The sequence below is a fragment of the Zootoca vivipara genome, chromosome 2 (genome assembly GCF_965207765.1).
Source record: "Zootoca vivipara chromosome 2, rZooViv2.hap1.1, whole genome shotgun sequence".
NCBI classification, from domain to species: domain Eukaryota; kingdom Metazoa; phylum Chordata; class Lepidosauria; order Squamata; family Lacertidae; genus Zootoca; species Zootoca vivipara.
Window position 1 is genome coordinate 112377051 of NC_142584.1, and position 15946 is coordinate 112392996.

General features: G+C 42.7%; 1 protein-coding gene across 1 annotated transcript in view; it reads right to left on the reverse strand.

The window, feature by feature from the left end:
* Positions 1–7367: 7367 nt before the first annotated feature.
* Positions 7368–15946, reverse strand: part of LOC118081110 (uncharacterized) — a 47244-nt gene continuing 38665 nt past the window's right edge. Inside the window, 1 exon segment of the mRNA XM_060270642.2 lies at positions 7368–10014. Coding sequence (XP_060126625.2) covers positions 7934–10014 — 2081 coding nt within the window. The 3' untranslated portion in view covers positions 7368–7933.

Genomic DNA, 15946 nt, shown 5'->3' on the forward strand with positions numbered 1-15946 from the left:
GAACCAGGACATTCTGAGATCAGATCAGAAACCAGAAGGATTCTCTAAATCAGGGACATCCCTAGAAGATAGTGACACTTGGAGGGTCTGTCTTTCCCTGCTTCTTCCTTTCCTGCCTCTCTCCTGCCTCCGTTCAGCAGAGGAGGGGAGGGGTTCTGGCCTTCATACTCCTCCCCCACCCCACCCCAAATATAACCAAAAGCACAAGGACAAGGATGGACACACACACCATTTTCGAGTGAGGACCAAAAAACCACAACATTTTATTATTTTATTACTTATTTTCACAGTTTAATCAATCAGTTAATTCTATTGTTGATAGCCAATGGCCATCACAATACAATAGGAGCACAAATCCCACAGCTACAAAACAAAAGACATTTTATACAGCAGACCAGGACAAAAAATCCATAGTGTCCAAAATTTATTTTCACGGTTGTTTCAATGGGAAAGATATTTTCTTCTCCTTTAGCAATCACTCGTAGCCGAGTAAGATTGTCTTCCATAAACACGATTTGAACAATGAGTCCGTAAGTGACTGTGGAGGCAAATTCTGGATCCACACGTCCTTCCACAGTGGGGACATTGGTTTCTGGGCGGGAGTTGATCACGGTGTCAAGTGTGCACGTTTCTCCCTTGCATCCTGAGTTCGAGTGTCTTCAAAGCCCATGACACCTTTGGTAAAGGCTGTTCTCCAACTGGAGCGCTTGCAAGTCAGTGTTTCCCAGTTGTCAATATTTTACTACATTTTTTAAGATTTGCCTTGAGACTGTCTTTAAACCTCTTTTGTTGACCACCAGCAATACGCTTTCCATTTTTAAGTTCGGAATAGAGTAGTTGCTTTGGAAGACGATAATCAGGCATCCGCACAACATGAGCAGTCCAACGAAGTTGATGTTGAAGAATCATTGCTTCGACACTGGTGATCTTTGCTTCCTCCAGTACACTGATATTAGTTCACCTGTCTTCCCAAGTGATGTGTAACATTTTTCGGAGACACCGTTGATGGAATCTTTCAAGGAGTTGGAGATGGCGTTTATAAGTGGTCCATGTTTCACACGCATATAGTAAGGTTGGTAGTACAATTGCTTTGTAAACAAGCATTTTGGTTTCCCTGAGAATGTCCCGGTCCTCAAACACTCTACACTTCAATCGGGAGAAAGCCTCACTCGCAGAGCTTAGGCAATGCCGGATTTCGGCATCAATGTTGGCCCTTGTGGAAAGATAACTGCCTAGGTAGGAGAAGTGATCGACATTTTTCAACGTTACACCGTTGAGTTGGATTTGTGGTGCTGCAGAGGGGCTATTTTGTAATACAGCACCGGTAGTTGGTGCAGCACTTTGATTTTTAAGATGTTGAGAGGTGGTGAGGTCCAAATTACAGCTTCCATCATACTTCACTGTCAGCCCTGCTGGCTGAAGCTGATGGGAACTGGACAACAACATCTGGGGACACCTCAACGGCTATGCTCTGATATACAGAATCTACAAAAGATTAAGGCACTGATCCAGAAGACAATGATCTGAGAATAGGCTCCACGGAATTATTTTGCAGCAGGTGTAGCTAGGAGGATGCATTTGCAGCAGGGTTTGGAAGCTGGTCCCTGACACAAACCCCCTTATTTCCTCCTCTGGAGATCTGAGGTCTACAAAGCAATGGGTTGTTTTATTCAGAATAAGCTCACTGAAATCAATGGATCATCATCATCAACATCATCATCTCTAACTGCCCTGTCTTTGAGCTTTTTGCTCTCCTAGTTTTAAGGCTCACCGGTTTCTGGGGAAAGTGTTAAGGATGGTTTAATTTCCATAAATGAGAATGGAGTTTCCTTTGACAGTAGCCCTCATGTGATGGCCTGACTGTGAGTCACATGAGGGAGGCATTCCATTATGTATTCCAGTAACTGTTGTTTTTAACTGCTTTTCTGTTCTTTTCTCTCTGTGTGAGGGAGAATGGCTGCTGAGAGAGATGTCTCATGATACTGTTGTGTGTCAGTGTGATCTGGAGGATGGATGGTGGCTAACAGATTGAGGTTGAATCCTGACAAGACTGAAGTACTGTTTTGGGGTGACAGGGGGTGGGTGGGTGTGGGGGACTCCCTCATCCTGAATGGGATAACTGTGCCCCTGAGGGACCAGGTGCGCAGCCTGGGAGTCATTTTGGACTCACAGTTGTCCATGGAGGCGCAGGTTAATTCTGTTTCCAGGGTGGCTGTCTACCAGCTCCATCTGGTACGTAGGCTGAGACCCAACCTGCCCGCAGACTGTCTCACCAGAGTTGTGCATGCTCTGGTTATCTCCCGCTTCGGAGCTCCATGGGGCTACCTTTGAAAGTGACCCGGAAACTGCAATTAATCAAGAATGCAGTAGCCAGACTGGTGACTGGGAGTGGCCGCCGGGACCACATAACACCAGTCCTGAGAGATCTACATTGGCTCCCAGTACGTTTCTGAGCATAATTGGTCAGTGTTGGACTGACTTTTAAAGCCCTAAATGGCCTCGGTCCAGTATACCTGAAGGAGTGTCTCCACCCCCATCGTTCTGCCCGGACAGTGAGATCTAGCGCCGAGGGCCTTCTGGCAGTTCCCTCACTGCGATAAGCAAAGCTACAGGGAACCAGGTGGAGGGCCTTCTTGGTAGTGGCTCCCGCCCTGTGGAGCGCCCTCCCATCAGAGGTCAGAGAGATAAACAAATACCTGACATTTAGAAAAGGCAGCCCTGTTTAGGGAAGTTTTTAATCTGTGATATTTTAGTATGTGTTGGAAGCCACCCAGAGTGGCAGGGGAGAACCAGCCAGATGGGCGGGGTATAAATAAATTATTATTATTATTATTATTATTATTATTATTATTATTATTATTATTATTATGTCTGAAGTGAAACAGAGAAAGATCACTAAATGTTAATAAGGAGAAACCTGTGCAGGAACAGAGAAAATACTGCTGAGATGAAAGAAAAAAACCTTTCGTAAGAAACTGTAAGACTATTCAAGTGAGTACATGCCCGTATTTTAATAAGCATGAGTCTGTAAATATATTCCTCTCAGTTATATGTTTATGAAAGTAAAGTTCTTTTAAATACCAGTAGTCTGGACATTGTAGTCTGTAAAAAAGAACTATCACCTAGAGCAGCTATTTAGCTTCTTAGCTATAAGCTACTCTGTTACTTTGGATATCATCAAAATTCACACACAGACAGACTATAATGTTGCATACAGTATAAGGTTGGGGAGTTAAGAAGTGGGGCTAGAGAGTGGGGGGGGGGAGAAGGGGGAAGTAAACTTATTATTTTACAGAGTGCATATCCAAAGTTTTAGTATCTGTGCCACATAGGTTCTCCTTCTATTCATTCGTTTTCATTGGCAGTGAGAAAGATCGGGGTCGCCAGGGCATAGTTGATTGCCTTCAGTTGACTGCAATGAAGGCAGACCCATTTGGAGGAACAGATTGTTGCAATTCTTGGAAAGGGATGGAAAAGAGCACGGCTACATCGTGGTTTAGTTCTTCAAGTACTTGTTGTTAAAGTTGTTCAGTGGAATTCCTGATCTGGACCTTGTGTGGAAATGAGTTCTCTCCACAAGAATAATTTACGAAGCTTTACTGCAGAACAGTCTTCAACAGGCTTATAAGATGAACATGCTAAAGTAGCAGATTGCAAACAATGTTCATTTTCCCCCAATTTTTTTTATTCATGTTATAACAACAGAAACACAATACACATTAAAATACACTACAAAATAACCAACAATACAAAACAATACAAAAAACAAAACTAACAACAAACAATTACATATAAAATCTATTCTTTTCAATATATTCCTTAACATTTCTTTTGGTGACTTCCTCAAGTCCCCCTCTTCTGAATTTCATTTTTAATCATCTTTAGCAGTTCCTAAAATCATAAATTGTAACCTTACTCTATACAGTGGTACCTCGGGTTACAGACACTTCAGGTTACAGACACTTCAGGTTACAGACGCTTCAGGTTACAGACTCCGCTAACCCAGAAATAGTACCTCAGGTTAAGAACTTTGCTTCAGGATGAGAACAGAAATTGTGTGGCGGTGGCGCAGCGGCAACGGGAGGCCCCCATTAGTTAAAGTGGTACCTCAGGTTAAGAACAGTTTCAGGTTAAGAACGGACCTCCAGAACGAATTAGGTTCTTAACCCGAGGTACCACTGTATTATATCCTTATCCAAACTTCTTAAAACCACAGCCAATCACCCATTCCCACCACCCTTCTGAGTAATACCCCTCCCCACCCTCTGACTATATATAAGGGTCTGGTGACTTCTGTTTCAGTGTATCTGAAGAAGTGGGCAAGCACACGAAAGCTCAATACCAATGATGAACTTAGTTGGTATCTAAGGTGCTACTGGAAGAAATTTTTTTATTCTTAAAACCTTCTTTCACTAAATTCTAATTCCTACTTCTAAACCGACAGCCTATATCAACTTCCCAAAATATTCCAAAATATCAAATATAGTCCATCATCTTCATTTGTCATTCCTCTATAGTTGGTAACTCTTGTTTCTTCCAATTCTTGGCTAATAATAATATTGCAAGTGCTGTGGCATACAAAAAGAATGTAACATTTTTTTGGGGGGGATTCCTTTCCCAACTATTCCAAGTAAAAAGGCTTCTGGTTTCTTAATAAATGTGTTTTTCAACACTTTTTTCAATTCGTTATAAATCTTTCCCAATAAGTCTTCTTCCCAACGTCCAATGTGATTAACATTGCAAGTCCACCACATGTGGTAAAAGGGTCCTTCTTTTTCCTTGCATTCCCCACATTTATTATCATATATTTTATAAATTTAGCTAACTTAACAGGTGTTAAATACAATCTATACATCATCATCTTCATCATATTTTCTCTCAATATATCACATGCTGTAAATTTTATTCCCTTTTTCCACATCTTCTCCCAATCTTCCAACATGATCAAAACAAAATTTAAAAAAATCCTTCCAGTAGCACCTGAGAGACCTTAGGTGCTAAAGAAAGCTTCTCACCCCTTGCTTTTTCCTGCAAGACCAATTGCAGTCATTAACAGTCGTTAACAGTCATCAACAGGTTTACCACTCCTATCAGCCAATCACCCTTCTGAGTAATACCCCTCCCCACCCCCTGACTATACAGAAGGGTCTGGTGACTTCTGTTTCAGTGTATCTGAAGAAGTGTGCATGCACACGAAAGCTCATACCTATGATGAACTTAGTTGGTCTCTAAGATGTTACTGGAAGGATTTTTTTAAATTTTGTTTTGACTACGTCAGACCAACACGGCTCCCTACTTCCAACATGATATTATGCCCCATATCTTTAGCGCAATCAATCATTCCTGATTTCACTTGTTCATCCTTCGTATGCCTCTCCAATAATAAATTATACATCTTGGAAAGATTTTTTGTTTTTGTATCTAACAATTCCGTTTCCAATTTGGATTGCTCTGATTGAAAACCTGTATTTTTCTTATCCATCTTAAATACTTCATTAATCTGATGGTACTGTAACCAATCATCTAATTTAACAATGTTCAGTCCTTTATGTAATCCAGTGAGCTTTCCTCTCTCTGGTCCCAGAGAGAGATCCTAAGCTTCTCCATCACTGCATAACTTATTTGCTACTGCTGCTGCTGCTCCTAGCCATCTCCAGCAAGCACCCACTGACTTCTCAAGTTTAAGCTTCCTTCTGTGAGAGCTCTGCAGCTTCTGTTTCCAGCGATGAGTTATTGGGAGAGATACCGGCCTCCTCTGATGCTTTTGTCAGAGTGGAACCTCTTGCCTAAGAGGAACTTCCCTTTATAGCATTTTAATTACCATGCATTCAAACACAGCATTATATGCACATTAAGCATTATAATGTTTGTTCCCTTCCAAGTAACAATGACACTTATAAGCAGGTTGTCGCTTTCTTTTTCTGTTTGCTTCACTAGGCTGCCTCCTAGTGTTGTAGGAGTTTTTAGTTGGTTGTATATTTTTTTTTAAAGGCTCTCGTGAGATGTTGCATTATTTTGTTATTCTGACATTGCATTGCAGTATTATTACATTGCACAGGAGCACCTTTGCACAGCTGTTAAAATTATGAACGAAGAATAAAAATGCATTTGAAAGGGTTTCTTTGGAAGCAGAACAAGCATTTTATTTTATTTTTAATAATGTCTGAGGTTTCAGACATACCCATTTCATTCAAGAAAGATGCAGAAAATACTTTTCCTTTTTTTTTTCTGGGCACTTGACTTCTCCCTTCAGAATGACCTTAACAGATTAGACAACTGGGCCAAAGCAAACAAGATGAATTTTAACAAGGAGAAATGTAAAGTACTACACTTGGGCAAAAAAAAATGAAAGGCACAAATACAGGATGGGAGACACCTGGCTTGAGAGCAGTACATGTGAAAAGGATCTAGGAGTTTTGGTTGACCACAAACTTGACATGAGTCAGCAGTGTGATGCAGCAGCTAAAAAAGCCAATGCAATTCTGGGCTGCATCAATAGGAGTATAGCATCTAGATCAAGGGAAGTAATAGTACCACTGTATTCTGCTCTGGTCAGACCTCACCTGGAGTATTGTGTCCAGTTCTGGGCACCACAGTTCAAGAAGCATACTGATAAGCTGGAACGTGTCCAGAAGAGGGCAACCAAAATGGTCAAAGGCATGGAAACGATGCCTTATGAGGAACGGCTTAGGGAGCTGGGTATGTTTAGCCTGGAGAAGAGAAGGTTAAGGGGTGATATGATAACCATGTTCAAATATATAAAAGGATGTCATATAAAGGAGGGAAAAAGGTTGTTTTCTGCTGCTCCAGAGAAGCGGACACGGAGCAACGGATTCAAACTACAAGAAAGAAAATTCCACCTAAACATTAGGAAGAACTTCCTGACAGTAAGAGCTGTTCGGCAGTGGAATTTGCTGCCAAGGAGTGTGGTGGAGTCTCCTTCTTTGGAGGTCTTTAAGCAGAGGCTTGACAGCCATCTGTCAGGAATGCTTTGATGGTGTTTCCTGCTTGGCAGGGGGTTGGACTGGATGGCCCTTGTGGTCTCTTCCAACTCTATGATTCTATGATCCTGCTACCATCAAGGCAGACATTTGGGGCAGAGATCCAGGGCCCCCTCAGCAGCAGCAACAACAGGTGGAGGCCCCACAAACATTTGTCACATTTTGATGTTTTTTTTATTAAAAGCAAACAAAAGGCTTTTTCTTGGCCTCTCATAGCCCTAAAGTTAGCTCTTGAAAAAGAGAGGGTTGCCAAATAGCATGGCCCCCAAGAATGAAAACAAACACTTCCAAATTCTTTTTTGCACATCCAGAGACAGGGGCTAGCAACCTTTTAAAGTAGAGGGCTGGATCACTTTCCCTCAAACCTTGCGGCGGGATGGAGGGTGGGTGTGCACTCTCTCGTTACTACAGGATCCAAATATTCCTTCAAAAAACAATAATAAAGTTCTGAAGGTCTCAGTTCTGTACCGCAGCATATCTGCTCTGTTCTAAGACACCCTCCCAAGGTTCTGGGGTGTGTGAAGCCTTGTTTCCCTGTTTTTAACTCCGCTACGAAACACATCTCCACCATCAAGATGTAAAAGTGGAGAACACACGTCCTTCTGCAGCGAGCGGTTCCTTCTGTAGAAGGACGTGTGTTCTCCATTCCCTGTCTTGGATGGGGAGACGCGTTTGGTAGCTGAGTTAAAAACAGGGAAAAAAGGCTTCCTACACCCCAGAACCCTCGGAGGGTGACTCAGAACGGAACCACTTGCTTTGGTGGAGGCAGAAGGAGCAGTGAGCCAGGGGAGGGGCTGTCTTAAATGGCAGCCATTGAGCTAATTACGCTGGCACAAACATAGCCCACGCCCCATCCTCTTGGCTCTACGGGGAGGGAGGGAGGAGGAAAGAAAGCTGCAATGAATCAGAGGGGAAAACGCTGCTGGAACCAATCAAAGGCTAGCCTCCTTCCTCTGCACAGCGGGGGAGAACAAACGATATGAATCAGAATCATGTGGCGATTTCTGGACCGTCTGCAGGCCGGATCCAGAAGCCATTCTCGCCGGAACCGGCCCACGGGCCTTAGGTGCTGACCTATGTCCAGTGACTTGACAGCCATCTTCACATTTAAATGGTTTCTCCCCCGTGTGAGTTCGTTGGTGTCTTTTAAGTTTCCCACTTACACTGAAGCTCTTTCCACATTCAACACATTTAAATGGTTTCTCCCCCGTGTGAGTTCGTTGATGTATTCTAAGTACTCCACTACTACTGAAGCTCTTTCCACATTCATTACATTCAAATGGTTTCTCCCCTGTGTGAGTTCGTTGATGTATTCTAAGTGGTCCACTTTGAATGAAGCTCTTTCCACATTCGATACATTTAAATGGTTTCTCCCCCGTGTGAGTTCGTTGATGTATTCTAAGTACTCCACTACTACTGAAGCTCTTTCCACATTCATTACATTCAAATGGTTTCTCCCCTGTGTGAGTTTGTTGATGTATTCTAAGTGGTCCACTTTGAATGAAGCTCTTTCCACATTCGATACATTTAAATGCTTTCTCCCCTGTGTGAATTCGTTGATGTATTCTAAGATATCCATTATCGCTGAAGCTCTTTCCACACTGCATACATTCAAATGGTTTCTCACCTGTGTGAGTTCGTTGATGTCTTCTAAGTGATTCACTTTGATTGAAGCTCTTTCCACATTCATTACATTCAAATGGTTTCTCCCCTGTGTGAGTTCGTTGATGTATTCTAAGTGGTCCACTTTGAATGAAGCTCTTTCCACATTCGATACATTTAAATGGTTTCTCCCCCGTGTGAGTTCGTTGATGTATTCTAAGTACTCCACTACTACTGAAGCTCTTTCCACATTCATTACATTCAAATGGTTTCTCCCCTGTGTGAGTTTGTTGATGTATTCTAAGTGGTCCACTTTGAATGAAGCTCTTTCCACATTCGATACATTTAAATGCTTTCTCCCCTGTGTGAATTCGTTGATGTATTCTAAGATATCCATTATCGCTGAAGCTCTTTCCACACTGCATACATTCAAATGGTTTCTTCCCCATGTGAGATCGTTGGTGTATTCTAAGGTGTACATTTTGCCTGAAGCTCTTACCGCACTCCATACATTCAAATGGTTTCTCCCCTGTGTGAGTTCGTTGGTGTATTATAAGGTGTCCATTATCACGGAAGCTCTTTCCACACTGCATACATTCAAATGGTTTCTCCCCTGTGTGAGTTCGTTGATGACTTCTAAGTGCTGCACTTTGACTGAAGCTCTTACTGCACTCCATACATTCAAATGGTCTCTCTCCCGTGTGAGTTCGTTGATGTATTCTAAGGTATCCACTTCTACTGAAGCTCTTACCACATTCAATACATTTAAATGGTTTATCCCCTGTGTGTGTTCGTTGATGTTTTCTAAGGTCTCCACTTTGACTGAAGCTCTTTCCACATTCAATACATGTAAATGGTTTATCCCCTGTGTGTGTTCGTTGATGTTTTCTAAGATTTCCATTATCACTGAAGCTCTTTCCACACTGCATACATTCAAATGGTTTCTCCCCTGTGTGTGTTCGTTGATGTTTTCTAAGATTTCCATTATCACTGAAGCTCTTTCCACACTGCATACATTCAAATGGTTTCTCTCCCGTGTGAATTCGTTGGTGTATTCTAAGTGCTCCACTTTCACTGAAGCTATTTCCACATTCAATACATTTAAATGGTTTCTCCCCCGTGTGAGTTCGTTGATGTTTTCTAAGTGCTCCACTTCGACTAAAGCTTTTTCCACACTGCATACATTCAAATGGTTTTTCTCCCGTGTGAGTTCGTTGATGTATTCTAACGTGTACATTTTGCCTGAACCTCTTACCGCACTCCATACATTCAAATGGTTTCTCCCCTGTGTGAGTTCGTTCGTGTATTCTAAGTGCTCCACTTCCACTGAAGCTCATCCCACATTCCATGCATTTAAACTGTTTCTTTGTTCTTCCCAATGAATTCACAGGTGGCTCCACAGAATTCTGACCTGTTTGGGAGTGGGGGGGGGGGAAACAGAATCCTGTTAGATTTTCAAAAAGACAGAAAGGAACTGAACACACGTCAATCCCAATCTGTACCTTCTCTTATTTTAACACCATCTCCTTCTCTACTGTCCTCTCTATGTTCCAAATTTTTAGGAAAGCAGATGAGATAATGGGAAGAGCAACACGAGATCACTCTATTCACACAATAAAGCAGCACCATTTTATAATACAGATCAATGTAAAACTTAAGTGAGTAATAAGTAAAACGTAAGTGTTATTATGCCACATTAACTGTAAAAATAGAGCCTGCTGGATTGGGCAAAGGCCCACCTAGTCCAGCATCCTGATCTCACGAGGGTCAACCAGATGCCTGTGGAAAACCAGGAAGCAGATTTGAACACGATAGCCTTCTGCCTTCCTGTGCTTTCCGGAAACTAGTATTAAGAAGCATTATTGCCTAGGACCGCGAGGGCAGAGCACAGGCATCAATTTAATCCTCTTTTTCAAGCTATCCAAGTTGTTGGCCATTACTTTCTCCTGTATGATGGAAGCCCATAAATTAAAAAAGGAGAAATACCACCAAGAACGCTTTTGGACCACAACTCAATAATTCTTGGATTTAAAGGTCAGAAAAATACTCCATTTACAGGTAGAGTATCGATAGAATTTTGGGCAATAGAATGAAAGGTGTTTTAGCAGAAATAATTCATCACAATCAGTCCAGCTTCTCTAAGGATGTCAGACGAAGGATAACATAAGGATTATAATTGATATTATTGAATATTTGGAAATAAGAAATGAGATGTTTCCTCAATGTTTATAGATGCTCAAAAGGATTTTGATAATGTCTCATGGGCTTTTATAGAATAAAATGAATTTTGGGGGAGCATTTGGGAGACGAATTGAAGCCATTTATTCTGAGCAACAGGTTATAAAAGAAAAGTGTAAAATAATGAAAGGGACAGGACAATGATGTCCCCCTATCACCATTATTATTTAATTTGGTATTAGAGGCCCTGGAGAGAGAGATCAGAGGAAGGAAATTAATTAAATAACAATAGGAAATAAAACATAAAAATTAAAAGCTTTTGCAGTTGACCTGGTAATTATAGTGGAGGATCCCAAAAATACTCTACCAAAGGTGTTAGAAAAGATACAGGAGTTCAGGCTTTAAACTAAATAAGAATAAGACTACCGGTAGGTTTTTGGTAAAAAACCTGACAGAGCAAGAAAAAAAGGAATTACAACAGAAAACAGACTTACGGTAGTTATACATAAAGAAAGTCAAATAGGAGTTTGGTTGACAGCTAAGAATATTAATCTTTTTAGGCCGGTGGTTCTGACCCACTTTTTCATTCCACACTGTGGAATGAAACAGGAAGAAAATCTGCCCCACTACTTTATGAAAGGGATTCCAAAAACAAAGAGCTACTTTGGAGAAGGCCTCACCCCTTCCGTCTTCCTGCCAATAACTCCCTGCCTTTTGTCTCCTCTCCATCTTTTCCTCTTTCTCCTGCCACCATCCATCCATCCATCCATCCATCCCTGTCCCCATCTCCTCTCCCCTATTACTCACCAGATTTCTCCCAGGGTCCTGGAAGGGAATGCTCAGAGGTTGTGGGGAGGGATGCGGGAGGCAGCCTGACCAGGTCAACCGTCCATCGTCCTCCTTCCATCCCGGCCAGCTATGCAGGTTCAGTCTAAACTAGGTTTGCATGTTCAGCTTCCTGAGGAACCCAGAAGCCAGAGCAAGTTGCAGCTTCCTGGGAGGGAGGGAGGGAAGGAGAAAAGGAATTTCAGAGCCCCTGCAGGGATTCTTCTGCCCATGGGGCTTCCCAGTCAGGTCTGCCTTAATGGAGGCAACGCCTACGACAGCAGGAGATCATTATCTCATTATCGAATAAAAAACAAGGATGATTGAAGGTAATCACCATTGCAAATCCCCCCCCCCCCATGGGGGAACGGGTTTGCCTTGCTACTTGGTTCTCGCTCTGGAATGGAATACGAGAGGCAGGGAAGCACTGAGCACAAAAGCACTTTGCCGATAACTCTCCTACGCTGCCATGAAGAAGAATTTCTGTTCTAGATTTTAATTTGGACTAATGTACAGAGGCATGCTGGAAAAGGTGAGATCATAAACTACATAATCAAACAGTTGCAAGCTCGTTAAGGTTTTAACTTGGAAAACTTGGAACTTGTAAAAGCTGCTGGCGCTCTCACTGGGCGACGTGCTGGTCAGGAGCAGAGGTGGAGGCTCCCTATACAGAAAGCCCCTGACATGTGGGGACCAAAAAATTGTATGATTTGACATCTGAACAATTGGCATTATTAATTGTATTATAATTTGGTGTTGTGACAATGAGGCTTTTATTGGATTATTGTAATTTTAAACCCCTTCATCGATCAATGCCTTGTCGTGGCGAAGGGGCTTGAATAACTCAGAGAAGCTATGAGCTATGCCGTGCAGGGCCACCCAAGATGGACAGGTCATAGTGGAGAGTTTTGACTGAATGTGATCCACCTGGAGAAGGAACTGGCAAGCCACTCCAGTATCCCTGCCAAGAAAACTCCATGGACAAGGACAACAGGCATATAAAAGTTATGACGCTGGAAGATGAGCCCCTCACGTCGGAAGGCGTCCAACATGCTACTGAGGAAGAGAGGAGGACAAGTACAAGTAGATTCAGAGCTGATGAAGCGGCTGGGCCAAAGCCGAAAGGTCGCTCAGTTGCGGATATGCCTGGAAGCGAAAGGAAAGTCTGATGCTGTAAAGAGAAATATTGCATAGGAACCTGGAATGTAAGAACCATGAGTGGAGGTAAGCTGGATGTGGTCAAAAATGAGATGGCAAGAACAAATATTGACATCCTAGGAATCAATGAACTAAAATGGAAGGAAATGGGCGAATTCAGTTCGGATGACTATCATATCTACTACTGTGGGCAAGAATCCCGTAGAAGAAATGGAGTGGCCCTCATAGTCAACAAAAGAGTGGCAAAAGCTGTAATGGGATGCAATCTCAAAAATGACAGAATGATCTTGATACGAATCCAAGGCAGACCTTTTAACATCACAGTAATCCAAGTTCATGCACCAACTACCGGTGCTGAAGAAAGTGAAATTGACCAATTCTATGAAGACTCACAACACCTTCTAGAAATGACACCAAAGAAGGATGTCCTTCTCATTACAGGGGATTGGAATGCTAAAGTAGGGAATCAAGAGATAAAAGGAACAACTGGCAAGTTTGGCCTTGGAGTTCAAAATGAAGCAGGGCAAAGGCTAATAGAGTTCTGTCAAGAGAACAAGCTGGTCATCACAAACACTCTTTTCCAACAACACAAGAGACGACTCTACACATGGATATCACCAAATGGACAGCATCGAAATCAGATTGATTATATTCTCTGCAGCCAAAGATGGAGAAGCTCTATACAGTCAGCAAAAACAAGACCTGGAGCTGACTGCAACTCAGATCATCAGCTTCTTATAGCAAAATTCCAGCTTAAACTGAAGAAAGTAGGAAAAACCACTGGGCCAGTAAGATACAATCTAAATCAAATCCCTTATGAATACACAGTGGAAGTGAGGAACAGGTTTAAGGATTAAGATTTGGTGGACAGAGTGCCTGAAGAACTATGGACGGAGGCTCGTAACATTATACAGGAGGCAGCAACAAAAACCATCCCAAGGAAAAGGAAATGCAAGAAAGCAAAATGGCTGTCCAACGAGGCCTTACAAATAGCGGGGGAGAGGAGGCAAGCAAAATGCAAGGGAGATAGGGAAAGATACAGGAAACTGAATGCAGATTTCCAAAAAATAGCCAGGAGAGACAAGAGGGCCTTCTTAAATGAGCAATGCAAAGAAATAGAGGAAAACAATAGAATGGGGAAAACCAGAGATCTGTTCAAGAAAATTGGAGATATGAAAGGAACATTTCGTACAAAGAATACCATAATAAAGGACAAAAGTGGTAAGGACCTAACAGAAGCAGAGGACATCAAGAAGAGGTGGCAAGAATACACAGAGGAATTATACCAGAATGATATGGAGGTCTCGTACACCCCAGTTAGTGTGGTTGCTGACCTTGAGCCAGACATCTTGGAGAGTGAAGTCAAATGGGCCTTAGAAAGCACTGCTAATAACAAGGCCAGTGGAAGTGATGGTATTCCAGCTGAACTATTAAAATTTTTAAAAGATGATGCTGTTAAGGTGCTACACCCAATATGCCAGCAAGTTTGGAAAACTCAGCAATGGCCAGAGGATTGGAGAAGATCAGTCTACATCCCAATCCCAAAGAAGGGCAGTGCCAAAGAATGCTCCAACTACCGCACAATTGCACTCATTTCACACGCTAGCAAGGTTATGCTTAAAATTCTACAAGGCAGGCTTAGGCAGTATGTGGACCGAGAACTCCCAGAAGTGCAGGCTGGATTTCGAAGGGGCAGAGGAACCAGAGACCAAATAGCAAACATGCGCTGGATTATGGAGAAAGCTAGAGAGTTCCAGAAAAACGTCTACTTCTGCTTCATTGACTATGCAAAAGCCTTTGACTGTGTTGACCACAGCAAACTATGGCAAGTTCTTAAAGAAATGGGAGTGCCTGATCACCTCATCTGTCTCCTGAGAAATCTCTATGTGGGAAAAGAAGCTACAGTTAGAACTGGATATGGAACAACTGATTGGTTCAAAATTGGGAAAGGATTACGACAAGGTTGTATATTGTCTCCCTGCTTATTTAACTTATATGCAGAATTCATCATGCGAAAGGCTGGACTAGATGAATCCCAAACCGGAATTAAGATTGCCGGAAGAAATATCAACAACCTCAGGTATGCAGACGACACAACCTTGATGGCAGAAAGTGAGGAGGAATTAAAGAACCTTTTAATGAGGGTGAAAGAGGAGAGCGCAAAATATGGTCTGAAGCTCAACATCAAAAAAAACCAAGATCATGGCCACTGGTCCCATCACCTCCTGGCAAATAGAAGGGGAAGAAATGGAGGCAGTGAAAGATTTTACTTTCCTGGGCTCCTTGATCACTGCAGATGGTGACAGCAGTCACGAAATTAAAAGACGCCTGCTTCTTGGGAGAAAAGCAATGACAAACCTAGACAGCATCTTAAAAAGCAGAGACATCACCTTGCCGACAAAGGTCCGTATAGTTAAAGCTATGGTTTTCCCAGTAGTGATGTATGGAAGTGAGAGCTGGATCATAAAGGCGGCTGATCGCCGAAGAATTGATGCTTTTCCATTATGGTGCTGGAGGAAACTCTTGAGAGTCCCATGGACTGCAAGAAGATCAAACCTATCCATTCTGAAGGAAATCACTGGAAGGACAGATCGTGAAGCTGAGGCACCAATACTTTGGCCACCTCATAAGAAGAGAAGACTCCCTGGAAAAGACCCTGATGTTGGGAAAGATGCACAAGGAGAAGGGGATGACAGAGTACGAGATGGTTGGACAGTGTTCTCGAAGCTACGAACATGAGTTTGACCAAGCTGCGGGAGGCAGTGGAAGACAGGAGTACCTGGCGTGCTATGGTCCATGGGGTCACGAAGAGTCGGACACGACTAAACGACTAAACAACAACAACAACAACAACAATTTAAAACTATTTAAAAAATGGTGTGTGTATCCATCCCATGGAACTGGTCAATCTGCAAAGGACTGCTCTGAATACTGTACATGGGTGGCCCTTGCATGGAGAAGAAGGAAGCGCCTTGCTTGCATCAGGATCCCCTGGGGGAGGAGGTGGATCCACCCACTGCTCCTCTGCCCTCGCTGCCTCCTCCTCTCTCCTCCTGCCCTACAAACACACTTTGCTCTTGTTGCTCAGGGGAGAGAGCTGGAAATAGCTTTCAAACCCATCCTTTTCCTCCTCTACTGCCTTTTATTGCAGCAGCACAGTGAGAGGGGAAGGAGTTGCAGTG